The sequence below is a fragment of the Hyaena hyaena genome, unplaced genomic scaffold (assembly GCF_003009895.1).
Source record: "Hyaena hyaena isolate Hyena2069 unplaced genomic scaffold, ASM300989v1 scaffold_72, whole genome shotgun sequence".
Lineage (NCBI taxonomy): Eukaryota > Metazoa > Chordata > Mammalia > Carnivora > Hyaenidae > Hyaena > Hyaena hyaena.
The window spans coordinates 1,754,342-1,774,616 of record NW_024080703.1 but is presented as its reverse complement, the minus strand read 5'-3'; the positions used below and the strand labels follow the sequence as shown (position 1 = coordinate 1,774,616).

Here is a 20,275-nt window from a genome sequence, read left to right as displayed (position 1 = left end):
CCTCCCTGTGAATACCAGCCCTGGATTTGCTTCTATTCTCTTAATAGTCCATTGAATCCACAAGAAAAATGCCATTGCATGAGTAGGGACTTGAGCTGTATTGTTTGTCACTAGGAGACTGTTAGACTATTTATCAAAAGGTCTGCACATTTTCCAAGCCTAAACTTAGGAAATGATTACACATACTTCCCAGCTTTTTCTCCATTCCTTGTCCTATTTTTTTTTCCTATAAAAAGCAAAAATCTACTGATTACTTGATCTAGTTGTCCTGAACTAATTTAGATTTCCTGGAGTTAAGAGATCTTCAGATGATGGGACTTTCAATGATACTAATAAATACAATTTCAGAAGAGCTCTAAGGTTTAAAAAATTGAATGGAGCTTTCATTTCTGTCTGGATATTTCACTTCTAGCCCGTGACATGTCAGCAGTGGTAAATATGCTGGAGAGAACACTGAAGTGTTTGTGTGCTGTGCTGCTCTTTATTTATTTATTTGTTTACTTTAAATTGTCCGTATAATAGAAGGAATCTATATCAGCCCACACAATATTTCCCAGGATTGTTTTTACAAGCTTGTCTTTACTGCTTATGTTCCATTTTTTACTTGATAATATTTAGAAAATATTTATTGAGAGCCTGCTAAGTCTCAGGCACATTTCAGAATCTTTTCCCAGAATCCACTTTGTATTTTAAGTTTGGTTGGTTCCGTACACGGTTAGGTTGGGACATATTCCCATATGCTTTATGCATAGTAGTTCTCAATAGCTGTTAAACAGAATGTACAATTATTTTTTTATATCATGACGATTACACAAAAATTTTAAGAAAAAATTATGGATTCAAATGGCTTACCTTTTCAAATATCCTTTTACCTGGCCTTAAACAATTTGATTTCAGGAAGTTTCAAATCCTTTATACCATTTTAACAATTAATTTAAGCTGTTGACAATTACAATGAATTTGTCAGAAAAATCATTAAGATATATAAAATGTGTGATGCTTTGTAGGCTTTTGAAAAACAGCTTTATTTAGATGTAATTCTCATGCCCTAAGTTTCACCCTTTTAAAATGTTCAATTCAGTAGTGTTGTTTTTTTAAACGTTTATTTATTTTTGAAAGAGAGAGTGAGACAGAGCACCAGCAGGGGAGGGGCAGAGAAAGGGGGAGACACAGAATCAGACGCAGGCTCCAGGCTCGGAGCTGTCAGCACAGAGCCTGATGTGGAGCTCGAACCCACGAGCTGTGAGATCATGACTTGAGCTGGAGTCAGATGCTCAACGGACTTAGTCACCCAGGCATCTCCTCAATTCAGTGTTTTTTAGTATATCCCCAAAGTTAGGCAACCATCACCATAATCTAATTAGAAGTATTCCTAACATTCCAAGAAATTCATTCCCATTGGTAGTCCCTCCCTGTTACCCCTTCTACCTAGTTCTTGGCAACCACCCATCTATCTTCTAGTCTCTGTGGGTTTGCCTATTCTGGATATTTCATATAAATGGAATTATGTGACATGTGTGGCCTTTCACGTCTGGTTTCTTTCACTTAGAATGTTTTCAAGTTGTAGCATGTATCACTCTTTTTATGCTGAATATCATTTCACTGTGGATATACCACATCTTGTTTATCTATTGATCAGTTGATAGGTACTGGGTCCTTTGCAGGTTTTGGGTATTACAAATAATGCTACTATGACAAAGATGACTTGCAAGTTTTTGTACTTGTGCTTTACAAGTTTTGGACTTTCATTTCTTGGTTATATACTTAGGGCTGGAATGGCTGGATCATGTGGTAATTCTAGGTGTAACCTTTTGAGGGATTGCCAAATTGTTTTACAAAGTGTCTGCATCATTTCAAAATCCCATAAGCAAGGTATCAGGGCTCTGTTTTCTTCACATTTTCTCTAATACTTGCTAATGTCTGATTTTTTTTTTCTATAGTTATCCTAATGGGGTAAGGAGTAGATCTCACTGTGGGTTTTGATTTGCATTTCCCTGATTCTTTTTTACGTGCTTATTTGCTGTTTGAATATCTTCTTTGGAGAAATAGCTATTCAAATTATTTGGCTATTTAAAGAACTGGGTTGTTTTAATTATTGAATGCTAAGACTTCTTCATATATTCTTTATATATTTTAAAGTCTTATCAGATACTTGAATTGTAAATACAGTCTTTCATTCTTTAGTTTCTCTTTTCACTTTCTCTGTGGTGTCTTCTGATGCACAAAGATTTTAGGTTCGATGATGTCCAATCTGCCTACTTTTCTTCCATTTGTGCTTTTGGGGTCACATCTAACAAACCATTGCCTGATCCATGGGACTGAGATTTCCTAATTTCATTTAAGGATTTAATAGTCTTAGCTCTTCTATTTCATCCATTTCGAGTTAGCCTTTGTATATGTTGTGAGGTAAGGGTTCAGCTTTACTGTTTTGTCTTGCAGATATCCAATCGTCCCAGAGCCATCTGTTGAAAAGACTATTCTTTCTCCCACGGAATTGTCAGTGGCACCCTGGCAAAGGCGACTGACCAAAAATTTGTGGATTTACTTCTGGGCTCTATTCGGTTTCACTGATTTCTATGTTTATCTTTAGGCCAGTGCTACACGGTCTTGATAGCTTGGAAGTTACTTTTGAAACTGGGAAGCATGAGTCCTCCAACTTTGTTCTTTCTCAAAATTGTTTTTTATAGGGGTGCCTGGGTGGCTCAATCGCGACTGCGGCTCAGTTCATGATCTCATGGTTCGTGGGTTCGAGCCCTGCATTGGGCTCTGTGCTGACAGCTAGCTCAGAGCCTGGAGCCTGCTTCAGATTCTGTGTCTCCCTCTCTCTCTGACCCTCCCCTGCCCCTGTTGTCTCTCTTTCTCAGAAATAAATAAAGAACATTAAAAAAATTAAAACAAAACAAAATTGTTTTTTATGTCAGGGTCATATAAAAATGATTATTTCCTGAATGAGTAAATGGATGAATGTTTGCATTTTTAAAAGTTTTGTCTTGAGGGTGAGGAGGTTTTATTATCTTTAATGGAATCGTAGCTAAGAGATAGTGCTATTTAGATATACATATCCTCAGAAAACATGCCAGGATTGGTCCCGTTTTATAAAGATGACTTTGATGGCTAGGTTTCTACCTGGGCTGCTTGACAGAAATCATTTCTCAGGTTTCTGTAATTGGTAGCATGCTGAGGGCATAGCTGGCGCTCGATAAATATTCATCGATGAAATGCCTTGTTGTTTTGTCTTGTTTTAACCTATCGCTGGTTTTGTCGCTACTCTTTGGTTGACCGTTGCTAAAATTTCCCATTTTTCCAACCTATTCAATAATGGTAATTTGGTTTAGAACCCACCTTTCCCAAACTTCTGCCTGTGTTCCTCACAGCACCAAAATATGCTCCACGGATGCTTTCCCAGGATGGACGCATTAGGAATTCTTTTCAGATGGCGTATCTGGGAATTGGCTTTGCCTCTCTCTTTCCTACCCCAATCTCTTTGCTATCACTTGCAAGGGAGTAGCCTCCCTGGGGCGGAAAATTCCCATTGCCAAGGCTGGCAATCACTTCTGCTTTGAGGTTCCTGAAGTGTCATTTCCTCCAGGAAGACTTTGCAGATTGAGATACAGAGTGGACACTGATTCCATAGTGAAAATGCAGTCTTGCGTAGCCCACCACATCCTCGCACCGATCCCACAAGATAAAAGGGAGGAAAAAAGCCTTCATATACGTTAACATTTTGTATTTTCACACCTTTGTTTTTATCTGTCTGTTCCCAACTTGGTACATCCTGATTGGGTACAGTGTTCCTGTGTTTGACCCCCAAACCTGTGAAAAAGCATTCTCGCTTTAGGATTGAAATTGAAGTTTCCTTATGTCCGTCCAGGCTCCTTGTTATGCTAGCTCCGCTAGGCACTTAATGGGTACTTAGTAAACACTGAGCTTTTTTTTTTTTTAAATTAATTATCCTGTCTTCTGTTTCAGAACACCAACTAGTGAGAGGCTAAATAAAGGTAGAGCTCAGTGTGAAGCGCTTAATACACAGAGCAACAGACACTCCCACAAAAGCAGTGATGAAATCTTAAGTCCTCTCTCCCTTTTCTAGTTAGCCATGGGGGCTACGAGCTTCCAATAGGGTAGCCCACCAGCAGTTTTTATTTCCTTCTGAGTGGATTTACCTAACCGGTCGGCAGTACCTGAGCAAAAGGCTCACGGCCGGGATCCCGACGGTCACCAACGCCGCGCCCCCGTCGCCCCGCCTACCGTGGCAAATCAAAAGTCCTGGCCCGTGTCCGGAGACCGGGATCCCAATTCTGGTTTCCCCAAACTTTAAAGCCCTGGGGACTCATTCTGCGTTGATTAATTTATCCAGTAAATATTAGCTCCAGTTCTATGCCAGGTACACTGCTAGGTCACCGTAGCAGCGAACACGACAAACTATTTTCACGCATGGAATGTACATTTCAACGGAAGGTTGGGGGAGGGCGGAAGCGTACACCGTAGCCCACGGTTATTTCCCCATTTCTTAAAACGACTGGAGAGCTCCCAGGTTCGGTTTGAACTTTCGGGGCCTGTTACTGGCACGTGATCAAAGCTCAGAATGTGGCGAAAGCTGCCGCTCCTATAAGGTCAGTACACGGTCGATCATACGAATATTCCAGCTCTCTTCTACAGAGAGGGTACAACCAACAGTTGAGCATAACTCTTTTCACTGTTCTACTCGGCGTCGGTTTTGCACCGCGACTCGGACCCATGGTGAGTAGACGCATCTGTTTCCCAAGGGCCCGAGGTGGTTAGGCATGTGGCATTTAAGGCTGTTTGAAGGGCTTCCCTTTGCCCCAGTCATGCATGTATCTGCCAGTCGTCAGGGGCTAGGGGGGTGCGGAAAAGTTGCTTTCGGCTAAGCAGGGCAGCACGGTCCTGGGGAGGGCGCGAGGCGGCACGCTGCGTTAACATTTGAATCCACAGAACTGAATCAAGAGCGCGGCAGCGGTGCCATGGCCCTGCAGAGGCCGGGCAGGTTTTAAGGAGGCGCTCTGTCCTCCATGCCGAGCCTGAAAGTTCCTGCGAAACGCACGCTGTCAAAGCATCGAAGCTTCCCTGAGCAGCGCGCGTGCCGCCATGATCCGCAGCCGCAGTGCAGAGCGGCGCCGCACCCAAACCTGTGGCACCCAGCGGCGGGCAGCCACCGCCCCCTCGCCCGCCGCGGCCGGGAACGCCCAGACCGCGCAGGCCACCCGCGCGCACCGCTCTCCCGCCCGCGCCACACGCGCGCGCGCGCGCGCCCGGCCTCCACCCCAACCAGCGCCGCGGGCCACGCCCATGACGTCCGCCGAACGGGGCGGGGCGCGGGCCGGGGGGCGGAGCGAGCCCGCGCTGCTGAATGGGCCGCCGCGACGAGCCGCGCATTCCAACGGGCCCACGTGACGCGGCCGCGCGGCCTGAGGTAAACAACCGCGGCCCCGCCTCCCGGCCCCTCCGCGGGCCCTGCACTGCTCCTCGCTGTCGGGACGCGCTCCAGCGGGGCGGGCGACTTCCTCCGAGAGTCCCCAGCGGCCGCCGCGGGCCGGAGCAGCGGCGAGCGGGCGCGGCGCCCCGGGTCTGCGGGCCGAGCGCGCCGGCCGGGGTCGAGCGCGCGTCCCCTCCCCGCCCCCACCCGCGCGTTGTGGCGCAGCAGGAATTTGGCGGGGACCCGGGAGCTATTTGCGGCTCTTGACGCGCCGGCGGCCGGTGGCCCTTCGGTCATTTCTATTCTAGGGGCACTGGGTCATCGCGCCCGGCCGGCCCCCTCCCCCGGGCCCGGAGGGTGTGCCCCCCTCACCGGGGCTCGCCGCGCCTATAAGGGGCCCGAGCGGCGGGCAGGGACATGCAGCTCTACAGCAGCGTCTGCACCCACTACCCAGCCGGGGGACCGGGTCCCACGGCCGCAGCGCCCGCTCCTCCCGCCGCCGCCGCCGCCGCCGCCGCCGCCGCCGCCCCCTTCAAGGTCTCTCTGCAGCCCCCGGGACCCGCCAGCGGCGAGCCAGAGCCCGAGACCGGTGAGTGCCAGCCCGCCGCGGCCGCCGAGCCCCGAGAAGCCGCCGCCGCCCCCGCCGCCAAGATGCCCGCCTTCTCCTCCTGCTTCGAGATGGTGTCCGGGGCCGCCGCCCCCGCCGCGGCCGCCGCCGGCCCGCCCGGGGGGTCCTGCAAGCCGCCGCTGCCGCCGCACTACACGTCCACGGCGCAGATCACGGTGCGGGCCCTGGGCGCCGACCGGCTCCTGCTGCACGGGCCCGAGCCCGGCGCCGCGGCGCCCGCCGCCCAGCGCGGCCGCTGCCTCCTGCTGGCCCCGGCGCCCGGCGCCCCGGTCCCGCCGCGCCGCGGCTCCTCGGCCTGGCTGCTGGAGGAGCTGCTGAGGCCCGACGGCCCCGAGCCCGCCGGCCTGGACGCGGCCCGCGAGGGCCCCGACAGAAACTTCCGACTGAGCGAGCACCGCCAGGCCCTGGCCGCCGCCAAGCACCGAGGCCCCGCGCCGCCGCCGGGCAGCCCGGAGCCCGGCGCCGGCCCGTGGGGCGAGGAGCACCCGGCGGACAGGAGCCTGCGGGGCTGGGAGAGGGCGGGCGACCGCGGCGACCCTCCCGCCGCGGACGAGGCGCGGCGGCCCGACCCGGAGGCCGAGGCGCCCCCGGCGCGGAGCGGCGAGGCCGCCCAGAGCGGCGGCGCCGAGGCGGTGATCGTCTCCCGGCCGGATCCCCGGGACGAGAAACTGGCCCTGTACCTGGCGGAGGTGGAGAGGCAGGACAAATACCTGCGGCAGAGGAGTAAGTACCGCTTCCACATCATTCCCGACGGCAACTGCCTGTACCGGGCGGTCAGCAAGACGGTGTACGGGGACCAGAGCCTGCACCGAGAGCTGAGGGAGCAGACGGTGCATTACATCGCCGATCATCTCGACCACTTTAGCCCCCTGATTGAGGGCGACGTGGGGGAGTTCATCATCGCCGCTGCTCAGGACGGGGCGTGGGCCGGGTACCCGGAATTGCTGGCCATGGGGCAGATGCTGAATGTGAATATACACTTAACTACTGGAGGGAGGTTGGAGAGCCCCACGGTGTCTACCATGATTCACTACTTGGGCCCCGAGGATTCCCTACGGCCTAGTATTTGGCTCAGTTGGCTCAGTAATGGACATTATGATGCGGTGTTCGATCACTCCTATCCTAACCCGGAGTATGACAATTGGTGCAAGCAGACTCAAGTGCAGAGAAAACGCGATGAAGAACTTGCCAAATCCATGGCCATATCCCTGTCCAAAATGTACATTGAACAAAATGCATGCTCTTGAAGTGTCTGGAAACGTACATCCTGGGAGAATTGCATACGTAACTTGTGTTGGGAGAATTACGAACTCTAATCAGGGTAATAGCACTTTTAAACTTCCTCGTAGATTTACTCTAGGTGTAATGCCTTAATCATTTTGTTGAATGTTTTCTCCTCAGAGCTGAAGGTTGCTGGGCACCTCAATGATGTTTCATGATGGCTTTCGATGGTCCCACTGCTATTTATAACTTGCTGTATAAAGTTGGCACTCCTTCATTTGCAAGCTCGTTTCCCACGGTGTAAATGTGTTCATTCCTGGTAATCTGTTTTCTATACAAATGTATTTTTGCACAACGTTTTTAAAAATCGGTGTACCTTCCTCCCTGACGCGTGTTCCATTTTGACAGCTTCCCAGCGTAAATCCAGAGAAGTGCTTTATATGGAGTTTATTGCTTTGAGCAGAGTTTGTGACTTAGTAGTTATTTTGTGTTGTTCACTTTGAACTTTATGATGCTTCAGTAATTATTTCAAGTGGATATTGATGGCATTCGTGTTACCAGATGATTGGCCCATTCCATTTTGATGAAAAACAGATTTGTTGTTCCGGAAATCATTATTTTTCTAGAAATGGTAAACCTTTTAAAGAGAAATACTTGAGGGGAGGTTGTGGGAATTTTCTTTAAGGGATAGTACCAGCTCTTACTTGAATGAAAGTCTGATATTTGCTGATAGCGCAGTGACGACTCTTCTGTACTTGGGTTGGCGTTTAGAGTGGATTGTCTGGTGCTCTGAACTGTTTTTATTTATATTTGTTATTTTGTTAAAGAAGCATTTTAGCTTTGTGACAGCTAGGATAAGCCTCCTGCCTTGTATAGCTTCTGGGATTCAACTAAGATTTGAAAAACAGCATAAATGCCTTGAATCAACTGTCGCGGTTGTTTTTTTTAGCAGGAGAATACTGTCTTAATATTCCTTTTAAATTCTCTCCAAAGGCAAAATAGGACTACCCGGTATTATGTACAAATAAAAACGTCTGTAAACAGATCTTGTATGGTTTGCTGGGTCAAACAACTGTCCCCCAACCTGAAATCTATCTTATTTCCACTTTAACTACTTTCAGTCATATTTATTAAGTACTGCAGTTTGTACTTTTTTATTTTGTAACATTTTGTGATTTTTTTGTACAATGCTGTATTTGTACAATAGAGCGATTCTCAGCCGATGGAATGAATGAATAAAATGTGTAATTTTACTTTTACCATGTCTTTTTGGCCAAGGTGGTTTTTTGCATTTCAAAAGTGACACTTGGGGGGGAGCCTTTTCTTAAACTGGTTGTGGCTTTTTTCACGTGTGAAGCTGGGAGGTTTCTTAAGTTCTCACACAAGCAGGGTAGGATAATCATTAGTCATTTCAAAGGATAAGTCTTAGTGAAATAATAATTTAAAGGTGGAGTAACTCGGGGCATTGCTCTCATTATTTCTAATTATAATTCCTGTCAAGCTATAGAGGCTGGCTAGTAAACAGAGACGTGCAAGTGTGGTGTTAACGAGCACAGGGTCTAAGTATCATAGTTTTGGGTTTCACTTATTCACTTGTTAAATGCTTCAGAGAGTAACCAAAGCAGTGCCCTAATTTTTATCCAGTCTGGCCTCTGGAGACCATGGGGATGTATTAATTTTAGAATGTGTTTGGATTTAGTTGACAAGGACACTTGTGTATATATAATCTGGGTATATTGTTTATTGCGGAAAACAGCGAGTTTGGATGTTGTACTTCGCAGTTGAGATGGCCTATGTTTATATGTCCTGGTGATAGGCGTATTGGAGCCTGAGTTCATTGCTTAACCACATTTTTGGAAGAATGCCAATGGTTATCAGGACGATTTCCTTTAAATGTTAACTAGTGAGTTTTTTAAAATGCTAACTAATCCTGCATCTCTGCTTGTTTAGGTAAGGTAAGGTCTCCTTCATGGCTTCACTGACTGACTTGGGAAAAAGTTATTTCAATTACTTGGCAAAATATGGCTCTTCCCTTTTCTCCTGCTTATTTAGACATGTATAACATTCGGATATGCTTAAAACTTAAACAATTGGGGCGCCTGGGTGGCTTAGTCGGTTAAGCGTCTGACTTTCGCGTAGGTCATGATCTCGCGGTTCGTGGGTTCGAGCCTCGCGTCGGGCTCTGTGCTGACTGCCAGCTCAGAGCCTGGAGCCTATTTCAGAGTCTGTATCTCCCTCTCTCTCTGACCCTCCCCTGCTCATGCTCTCTCTCTCTCCTAGAAATAAATAAAAATATTAAAAAAAAAAAAAACTTAAAACAAATGAATAGACTACTTAGGTATAATTTCCTAAAAAACACTAGAAGCCCCTTACTGTTTGGAAGAAACCTATTCGGCTGGGTTCCCTTGTGTTTTGGAGTTAGAATCCCAACTCCTCCCCTTAGATTCTCAAGGGTGATGCGTGTAAACAAATTGTATTGCATGGCAGGACTTTTTTTGGTTGTCTTGCCTGAAAGATCTGGGTCTTTACTGTCCTCTTTTGATGGCTCCGTTTTTTTTTTTTTTTTTAAGAAGTGTGTATTGTAACTCCCTTATGCTCGGTATTTGTTCTCTGTTGTCATACCTGGTTTGTATATTAGCATTAGGAGTGCTGGGTCACTAAAGACAGGCAGTTGGAGAGGTGGAAAGGTGGTTGACTTAATTTACTTTCAGCCCAGATTTGTTAAACAATATTCCTTCAGATCCTCCTTACAGCAGCTAAGAGGCTCAACACCTTATGAAGGAAATAACTTGGATGCTGCAAGCCAGTTTCTTTAGCGTTTACTCCCTTCCCCATAAAGTATGATGGAGAAGGATAAAATCTGCAAGTCCGCCCAACTGCGGTTTGGTGTCCAGTAGTATGAAAATCCTGCTGTTAACTTAAAAACGTTATGCAAGTGGTACATGAATAAAAGCTGATACAGGTAACTGGTTTTTTAAAAAACTTGCTTCACTTAAAAATTAAATGGCATAGTACTTCCAATGTGTGGGCAAAGACCTAATTCTCTGAACCTATTGTTCATTTTCCACTTGGGCTTTTAGATAAGAAAGTGTACTCATTCTTAATATGTTTAATTGGACTAAGTTATTATTGATACTGCTAAGTGCCATAAGGACATGTACATATGATTTTTTTTAATGTTTATTTTTGAGAGTGGGACAGAGACAAGGTGGGTGGGGGAAGAGCAGAGAGAGAGGGAGACAGAATCTGAAGCAGGCTCCAGGCTCCAAGTTCCAAGCTGCCAGTCAGCACAGAGCCTGATGCAGGGCTTGAACTCATGAACTGCAAGATTATGACCTGAGCCAAAGTCGGCCGCTTAACCAACTGAGGCCACCCAGGTGCCCATATGATTTTTTTTTTTTTTACATGTGATTCTTAAATTACATTTTTCTGAACTTGTAGTCGATACACTGTATATGCCAAAATTTTCATTAGGCAGGAAGCCCTCTCTCAGAAACCACATTCTATAGAGGAGAGGAAATGCCTTAGGGTTCCTTGACCATCAGAATCGGTTTACCCTTGGCTTGGGTACATAGCCATCATGTTGCCATGTTTTCTTCGTAATTTTCGTATTAAAAAAGAGGCTCTTGAGCTCATCTCACTGCTTTATTAAAATTTATTCGTTTTCCCTCTTTCCCTAAAAGGTGAGAAAGTTGAACTCTAAAATTTTACCATGGTATTCGGTGTGCTCTTATGGAGGAAAAGCATTAGAGAATAAAAATAGGGTTTAAACCTTTGGACGTCTGATAATATGCAGGTAAACATACTGGATAAATTCAAGTGTCTATTTCAGATGTGTCACGTTCACACTTAACCATTGTTTGTTACGTGAAATCATAAGTCCAGACCTTATTTGATAGTCCTGGAGGGTCTATGACTATCTCAAAGAGGCACCGAAAAACTAGGATGGCATTGGATTCCATTTCATACCCTAAATATACTAAGTGCAAGAGGGATGGACGGTATTCCCTGTTGAATCCTGCGCTCAAACCTAGTAACTAACACAGTAAATGCTCAGTATTTCTTGAGTGAAAGAATGAATTGCAGGAAAACGTGAGCTTTGGAAAATATTTGGGGGATGTGAAATTAAGTAAAAATGATTGGATTCTACAATTACCGGGAATGACCGCTGACAAAGTTACTCTGAGCATGTTAAAGAGAAGTGGTGTTATAAAAAGACAGTAGAGTATTTCATTCTATAATGGAAAAAGTAGATTTTGAAACCCAAGGATCAGAAGTTGATGTTCCCTCTGTGTCCTCTTCCAAACATCTTGAGAACTAAAGTAAGAAAAATTATTTAAAAATAGAACCTCCATTAATCTGAAGTGATTTTGAAAGTGTGGCCTCACCCCAGGGACCTTGCCCTGACTTGCTTTAGGGGTCCCTTGTATCTGGAGTCCAGTCCAGGGCATTTCCTAGTTCTGTTATGTTTTCTTTCTACAGCCTGATTCGGAAGGAAATGTTGGACTGATTTCAAGCATGTTTTAGGGTTGTTGTGTTCCATAGCATCGGCTTCAGGCTAACACCATTGGTCAGCGGGGCCTGGGGAAGCAGATCTATTAGGGGAAAAAGAATCCGTGTATTTCCTCCCACTGTAAATTAGGTCAGTGACTATTCTATGAGTAGCAGTCAGAGGGAGAGTTCACTGTCATCAGATTACTAGTAGTAAAATCCTATCTAGCCTGGCTTTCACAAGTGAATTTTCTAATGGTGCAGTCTGTTTATGTATAAGATTTAAAACAGAACTGCTTTTGATAAAATTCTCTAAGAAGCCATCTATGGTGCACTTAGTTGCCTTTGTGAAATAACAATATAGTTTTATCTTCCTTTAATGACTGAGTGCTTGCATGGTGGCATGGGTACATGGCCGAGAAGCTTGGCAGCTTGCTGACGTCTGACAAGTCCTTTTATACTTTAAAGGATCTCAGAGTGCTAGGACTTTTATCTTTGTGTTTTATACTTTCCTGTCTCCTCCCTCCAACCCAGACTCCCGTCCTGATTTCCTAGGTTAAATTAAAAGACACCAGTAAGCACGCTTGTCAGAATTGACTCTAAGATAATAGGAAGTGGGTTTCTAATTTGAGAAAAGGATGTTCTGCTATGAGTAATGTGCTTAAGCTTCAGTTTTTGGGCAACCAGAGAGCTTTGCTTGCATCTTTGTCTTTTTATTTATGTATTTATTTTAGAGAGAGAGTGGGGGGGGGCGGGAAAGAAGGAGAGAGAGAGAGAGAGAGGGAAAGAGAATCTTAGAGACAGAGAGAGAGCAGTGGAGGGGCAGAGAGAGAGAGAGGGAGAGAGAATCCCAAGCAGGTCTGCACTGTCAGTGCAGAGTCCAAGGTGGAGCTTGAACCCACGAACCGTGAGATTGTGACCTGAGCCGAAACCAAGAGTCCGATGCTTAATTGACTGAGCTACCCAGGCGCCCTGAGGGAGAGAGAATCTTAAGCAGGCTCCATGTTTAATGTGGAGCCCAATGCGGGGCTCCGTCTCACAACCTTGGGCTCATGACCTGAGCCGAAAACAAGAGTCAGATGTTCAACAGACTGAGCCCCCCAGGCATGCCTCTCTTCTTTTATGCATGCTGTGGGTAGTATCCTGGAAATGCTGAATTTGTCTGATGAAGGGACCCTGTAATGAATGTAGTGCTGTATTAAAACAAGACAGCTCGAGATTAACTATCTTAGTCCTCAAAATTGCAGTCGATTTGTCATTGCCTGGTTAATACTTTGCTTCCTCTCTGCCATAGGTAATCCTTTTTAGTGCCTACCTGCCATTGTCTTCCTTTTGCTTTTTGTATTTAGTTTTCTGGTTCACCATATATGCTAATTATGAAGTAATTAAAATATCAGTTCTGCATTGAAGTCTCCAAAGGACAATACACATAGATAGGTCTAGAACAAATATGACTATTGTCTTTTGAATGGCCTCTCCCTAATACTCCTTTAATGAGTGTCCATTATGTCTGCATTGGGTAAATAAGTTAGTCTTCCTCATCCTGGCCTTCCCTTTCCTTTAAAGTATTTTTCCCTCATATTGATTAGAATGGTTGAATAGGCCCTCTGCATTAACATGTGGTTAAATAAAACTCAGGCAACGACAATTTGAAAAAAATCCCAGTGGGGTTTGTGCATTGAATATTTTAAAGCAGTTAAAGGAGCACCTGGTTGGATCAGTCCGTTAAGGGTCCGACTTGGGCTCAAGTGATGATCTCCCGGTTCGTGCGTTCGAGCCCCGCCTCGGGCTCTGTGCTTGCCAGCTCAGAGCCTGGAGCCTGTTTCAGATTCTGTGTCTCCCTCTCTCTCTGCCTCTCCCCCACTCACACTCTGTTTCTCTCTGTCTCAAAAATAAACAAACATTTAAAAAATAAAGCAGTTAGAGAAAACCTTCCCCCCACCCAAGACTTTTATGTTTTGAACTGGAATGATTTTAGCAAATATTGGTGCCAAGTAGATTGACAGTAGATAGAGAGGTAGCCGCAGCGACGTATGCTTGGAGTAATGACTGAGACCTAATGTTCTACTTAGATTAGAAGTACTCTCAATAATTTTAACCGTGGACTGTGCGGCTGCATTTTGTAGCTTATCAAAGTACAAAAGGGTGGTGTGCAAAGTAGGTAATTGTGAAGGGAATTTAAACCAACGGGTCATGTAACACCTGTGCAGCCAGTTTGTAAAATAAACTCAAATAAAGCTTTCAGTCCTAGTGACAAACAGGAGACATTCACACCTTTTGTCTCTTACAGTGAAATTCGAACTGTACTGATGATATAATAGGACTGGAGAAGAGGAACAACATCCCGAGGACATTCTCCGCTGTCACTTCACCGTCTTGGTCATCTTGCCGGAAAGTGCCAGACGTGGGGGGAGGGGGGTTGTTAACAATTACGTTTTTTTCTTCCTACTCTAAATCTAAACAATACTCCTATCTCAATAAACAGTCGATGCCTGAACCAGAAACCTGAGGCCCTGCTTATTCTGCAGAAATTTAGGACAGATTTAGAAGGGAGATGTAAGATGTGTGTTACCCTTTTCATTTTTTAAAAGTTTATTTATTTATTTACCTTGAGAGAGAGCATGAGCAGGGGAGGGGCAGAGAGAGGGAGGGAGAGAGAACCGCAAGCAGATTCTGCACTGCCAGTGCAGGACTCGAACTCCGGAGCCGTGAGACCACTGCTGGAGCTGAAATCAAGAAGTCAGACTCTCAACTGACTGAGCCCCCCCAGGCGCCCCAACGTTTTGCAACATAAAGTCATTTCCTCAGACAGATTTTTCATTACCTTCCCATGTTGCTGATGGTGGCCATTTTCAGCAGTCGGTACTGCTCAGAATTGAGGCGATTTGCAGAGAGATGGCTGGACTGGCTTAGAAAGCAAAGGAACCTCCAGAAACAGAGAGTGTGGGGGCGCCTGGGTGGCTCAGTGGGTTAAGCGTCCGACTTCGGCTCAGGTCATGATCTCAAGGCTCATGGGTTCGAGCCCTGCGTTGGCTCTGTGCTGACAGCTAGCTCAGAGCCTGGAGCCTCTTTGAGATTCTGTGTCTCTCTCTCTCTGTGGCCTTGTCCTGCTCAAGCTGTCTCTCTCTCAGAAATAAAAAAACATTAAAAAAAAAAAAGAAAAGAAACAAGGTGATTTTGATACTTAAGATAGTTAAGCTAAGCCTGTAACAGAAGCTCATTTCTCTTTCACTTAACTGTGCCGAAGGGAGCAGTCCAGGCTGGCTTGTGCTCGTAAAAGACACTTTCCCCAGGACACTGTCACTCTGTGCACGATCTAAGCTGGGCCGCCACCATGTCTGGATCTTAGCTCAGAGAGAAGAGCACACACCCCGAGGTGGCAGTCTTCATTTCTGCCCTTGTCTGTTGGCCCGAGCTTCATCATATGGCCTTATCCAACTGGGAAATACCATCCAGACTGTTCCCGAGAGGAAGGGTAAATGGATTTTGGCAGAAAAATAGCAATCTTTTCCAAATCTTTTTTTTTTTTTTTTTGGACAGGAAATGGCTTAGGATTAAAATCTTTAAGAAGAAAATTATACTATGGCAGTATCTGGGAATAAAATATACATGAACTTGTTTCCCTGAATTGATAGTTGCTGCCGAGTAGGGCTCCTTATCAGCTCCCCACAGTGTGTTTGCCGCGAGTTAAATACCCACGTGCAAAGCCTTCCTTGTTTCAAGAGGGCTGCTATTTTTCTATTTCCCTTCCATTCTTGATTGTATTTTAGTATATCGGAAATATCTTGGAAGTCTGGCCTTCAGCACAAGTCCTGGTTTTCTTCAGAGAGAACAATATAGAAAACCTTTTCCTCTTACGTTTTTATAGATCTTGCTTCTCTGGGATGTTGCTGCGCTTACTTCTCCTCCTTTCTCTACTTTCTAGTTCTTTTTTATTTACAGTTCCTGCTTGGTTTTCCCTTAGAATAGCGTTCTGTGCTTAAAATACGGTGATCTTTGCTAATTTTTACTAATTTACTAGTTTTACTGATTTACTCGGTCCTTAAAAGAAAACGTCTAAACTGCGCCAGAAAAGGGGGAAAAACTCACACCATTAGTGGGTACTGCGTGGACTAGAGGCTCCGTGTAAGTGTCGTAATTAAAATTTAAGGATGAGGCTTACCCTCTCGTAATTCTTAATCACTTTCGTTTTTAAAATATTTTTTTAAATTTCAAAAAAATTTTTTTAACTTATTTCTAGGACAGAGAGAGATAGGGTGAGCAGGGGAGGGTCAGAGAGAGAGGGAGACACAGACTCTGAAATAGGTTCCAGGCTCTGAGCTGGCAGTCAGCACAGAGCCCGACAAGGGGCTCGAACCCACAAACTGTGAGATCATGACCTGAGCCGAAGTCGGACACTCAACCGACTGAGCCACCCAGGCACCCCTTAATCACTTTCGTAAGTTTAATAAGATTCATCATAAATGGGGCAGAGCCGCCAGCTGTCAGCAGAACCCATCCTGAGAGATGGTCACGAATGCTCTTGTTGAGAAGGGCAGCCATCCGGCTGAGTCAGGACAGCTGTACTACGCGCATGGTCTTGGGAGGGGTTAATCAAAAGTCACTGATGTGGGCGCCTGGGTGGCTCCATCGGTTAAGCGTCCAGTCATGACCTTGCAGTCCGTGGGTTTGAGCTCCGCATGAGGCTCTGTGCTGACAGCTCAGAGCCTGGAGACTGCTTCACATTCTATGTGTCTCTTTCTGCCCCTCCCCCGCTTGTGCGCGCGAGCGCACTCACTCTCTCTCTCTAAAAAATAAAAGCTAAAAACAGTAATCGATGCAAAGAAAGCCATGACTCGTGCAAGTATCTGTATCTGAATTATCCAGCTGCCTGTCTATCTTGCCTTCAGGAATATATTGTCACAGAGAGGGGTAGTGTCCATATGATGTCTGGAGAAAAAAAGAACCAAGAAAGAATATTGGTCCATGTGTCTCTGTTCATGTAGGTGAGAAGGTGTCCTAGGCAAGCCACACTAATGTGCTGAATAGATGAGAGAAATAAAGGAAAACACTTCTTGGAAATAGGAAGTAAATACGCATTCAACAAATATTGACTGCCTTTAGAGTTGTAAGTACTGGGCTAAGTAGTAGGTAAACTCACAGGCTATTTGGTAATAGATCTATAAAAACTGAACGCTAGACTAATCATATGTTGCATAAATTATGTTGTGCATGAGAGGTCTTTGGGGTCAAGCTAGTTGGGATTCAGTTTGAGGGTGAACACCACTTCCTGGAAGCATGAGTTGGAGTGAGCTAGTTCACCTCCTTAACCCCTGCCTCATTTGTGTAAGGGAAACAGTTATTGTATTTATTTTAGAAGGTGGAGGAAGGATTAAATGAAAATAATGTATAATGGGGCTCCTGGGTGGCTCAGTCGGTTGGGTGTCTGACTTTGGCTCGGGTCATGATCTCAGGTTTGTGAGTTCCAGTGTCGCCCCCTCTCTATCCCCATCGGGCTCTGTGCTGATAGCGCAGAGCCTGGAACCCACTTTGACTTCTGTGTTTCCCTCTCTGCCTCTCCCCTGTCCCCCACCCCTCAAATATAAATAAACATTTTAAAAAATAAATACAAATAAAAATAAAATGGTGAGAGGCGTTGTTTACATAGCCAGGGGCGGTGCGGGGACCAGGACCCAGGCTTCTCTAGCCCAGCATGTTGTAGGTTAGAGTGCCATTTTGACATTTTCCCCCAGTGGACGGGGCTTGGCGGGCAGGGGCCCTGTGCTGAGAAAGAGCCAGGCTCAGGCTTGGTAGGGGAGAGCCCCAGCTCATGCGAGCAGAAGGAAGCGGCAGCCCACGTGACCCACATGTACTCTCTGTATTTTAGACCGTGTTGTCTACATGGCCTTTTGTGTGGATACTTTGCAGAGTTGGGGAGAACTTCCTTTATAATGATTCTCTATGAAATATTAGCTTTGTTTCGCTTTGTGACTCATCGAGAAAATAAATACGCATGCTTCAAATTTCACTGCTTCATTGTTACAGAGGCAAACAATGAAATTCTCGGTATTAAGAAAACAGGATTTTCAGGGCAATGCAAAGCCACATAGATGAGGACGATTAGTTTCATGAGGAGATGGATGTGTGTGTATTTATATAGGTGCGTGTATATATCTTTATTATGTTTGTATGGGTATATGTATATTTTTATATGAGGTATATGTGTATATATCATATCTTTACTGTATTTGTGTGTGTGGGTGGGTGGGTGTGCGCAAAAAATGGTTCAGAGAGATGTAGAAGGTCTGGGGTGAGGCATGTGTATTATAGATTTAGAAATCATGCAGGCTAGGGGCGCCTGGGTGGCTCAGTTGGTTAAGCGTCCGACTTCAGCTCAGGTAATGATCTCGCTGTTCGTGGATTCAGGGCTGGAGTCTGGCTCAGATTCGGTGTCTCCCTCTCTCTCTCTGTACCTCCCCCACTCGCTCTCTGTCTCTCCCTCAAAAATAAATAAACATTAAAAAAAGAAGAAGAAATCACCCACATGATTTTGACACTCAGCTAGGTGTAGGAAGCCCTGAACTGCCGGCAGATCTTAGGAGTCTCCCTGCCTGAGTTGAGCAAGTGCTCTGTGAAGTTTAGAAAGACCAAGCATACAGGAAGAATAAGAAGGAGTCTGATGAAAATTCAGAAAATCCTGAATGTCAGGAACAGGATGAACACGAATGCACTCACCAAATCTTGAAATACCAAGACGAGGTAAATTTATTCAATTTGATTCTTGCCCGTGTAAATATGTCCATATTTGTCCCTAACGTGTCAACAGAGGAAACACAGAATTCAGAGTGCCGGGGACCCTGTCAGGGAAGGGACCCTTTGGCAGGCTCCAATAGCTGGCCTGCCTGTGGGAGCAGCCCTTTGCCACCAACCCTGTAGATGGTCCACCCGGGAAGGTCAAGTTCATTCTGCTTCTTAAAAGGAAAGGTCAAGGGGCACCTGGGTGTCTCAGTCAGTTAAGCATCTATCTGACTTTGGCTCAGGTTATGATCTCATGGTTCATGAGTTCAAGCCCTGAGTCAGGCTCTGTGCTCACAACTCAGAGCTTGGAGCCTGCTTCAGATTGTGTCTCCCTCTCTGCCCCTCCCTTGCTCACAGTCTGTCTTTCTCAGAAATAAACAGACATTTAAAAAATTTTTGGAAAAAAAAGGAAGGGTCTAATATGAGTCAGGATTCTTTAGATTGCAAATGCCAGAAACTTGATTCAAAGTGGTTTCTTAGCAAAGGGAAGGGGGCTGTATTGACCCCTGTTGCCGGGGGAGGACCCGGGCGCAGCTCACGGAGCTGAAGATGCCGCTGAAAGACTGGGTTCTGGGGCTTGCTTGTGAGCTCTGCCGCGGAAAGTCTGTCTCTTCTCCAGCTTTCCTTTCACACACTCTGGCCTTCCTGACATGCTGGCCTCAGTCTTCCCAGCATGTGAGACCTCCGCGGTGGGGATGGTCCCCAGATAGCGCCTCTGATGAAAGGGAGTCCATTTCCTTGTCTCTGTATCGGTGGGTCCCAAACGGCATCTAAATAATCTGAATGTTTTATTAAAGGACAGATTTCAGGGCCAACTCCAGAGTTTCCTTTTTTTTCCCCCCCTGGTATATATTTTTTTTAATTTCTATTTTTTGGGGAGTGAGAAGCCAAGGGAGAGAGAATCTTTTTTTTTTTTTAACGTTTTTTTATTTTGAGACAGCGAGAGTGAGCACAAGTGGGGGAGGGGCAGAGAGAGCCCCACTCCATGCCGATGTGGGGCTTGAACTTGAAGACTGGGAGATCATGACCTGAGCCAAAAATCAAGAGTCGGACGCCCATCCAACGGAACCACCCAGGCGCCCCCCACCTCCGGCGTTTCCGTTTATGTAGTCTTGGGTGGGGACTGAGCGTCCGAATTTCCAACATGTTTCCAGATGATGCTGATGCCGCTGCTCCCAGGACCACAGGGAAGATCTTTTCCTTTCCTCTGGGCTTCGCACATGCTGTTCCCTATGCATTGCTTGGTCCCCATTGTTTTCACAATTACAAGTTAAATTCAGTGCTTTACCTGCTTTTCTCATTTACTTCTCAGGATAATCCCACACAGTAGGTACTATATTGTTGCTACATAAAGTAGGGAAGGGGAGAGAGGTAAGCACCTGGCACACCTTCGGCCTTACACAAGTTTTTCAAAGTATGGAGGGAATATTAGATTTTTTAAAATGGTGTTTTTAACATATATTCCACCTTTCCCTCTCACAATACTTCCTGGAAAATGATGGGGAAAAAAAAAATCACAATCCCACAAGGACAAAGAAAATGGAAAAGGAGATGATGATACTTAAAGTGTGGGAACTAGAAAGACGGGTGGCCAATAAGTTAGCAGCTCAGAGAACCAAACACCTTACCGGACTCAGGGAAGGTCCAGAAGCAGCCCCGCTCTGCAGAATCGCAGAGAGCAAAGAATTAGAGACACTGGTTACCTCTGCTGGTGGCGGTGCAGG

The 20,275-nt window shown here is 45.9% G+C and overlaps 1 protein-coding gene across 2 annotated transcripts; it reads left to right on the top strand.

Annotated features, from left to right (window-relative positions):
• Positions 1-5,756: 5,756 nt before the first annotated feature.
• Positions 5,757-14,278, top strand: OTUD1 (OTU deubiquitinase 1). 2 transcript variants are annotated; one of them, XM_039233068.1, is made up of 3 exons: positions 5,757-7,383; positions 10,967-11,079; positions 14,065-14,278. In XM_039233068.1, the coding sequence occupies exon 1, from the start codon at positions 5,852-5,854 to the stop codon at positions 7,307-7,309; it is 1,458 nt and encodes a 485-aa protein (XP_039088999.1). In that variant the 5' UTR covers positions 5,757-5,851; the 3' UTR covers positions 7,310-7,383; positions 10,967-11,079; positions 14,065-14,278. The 2 variants fall into 2 exon arrangements, with proteins under 2 accessions (XP_039088999.1, XP_039088998.1); XM_039233067.1 differs by lacking the exon at positions 10,967-11,079.
• The last annotated feature ends 5,997 nt before the right edge of the window (positions 14,279-20,275 follow it).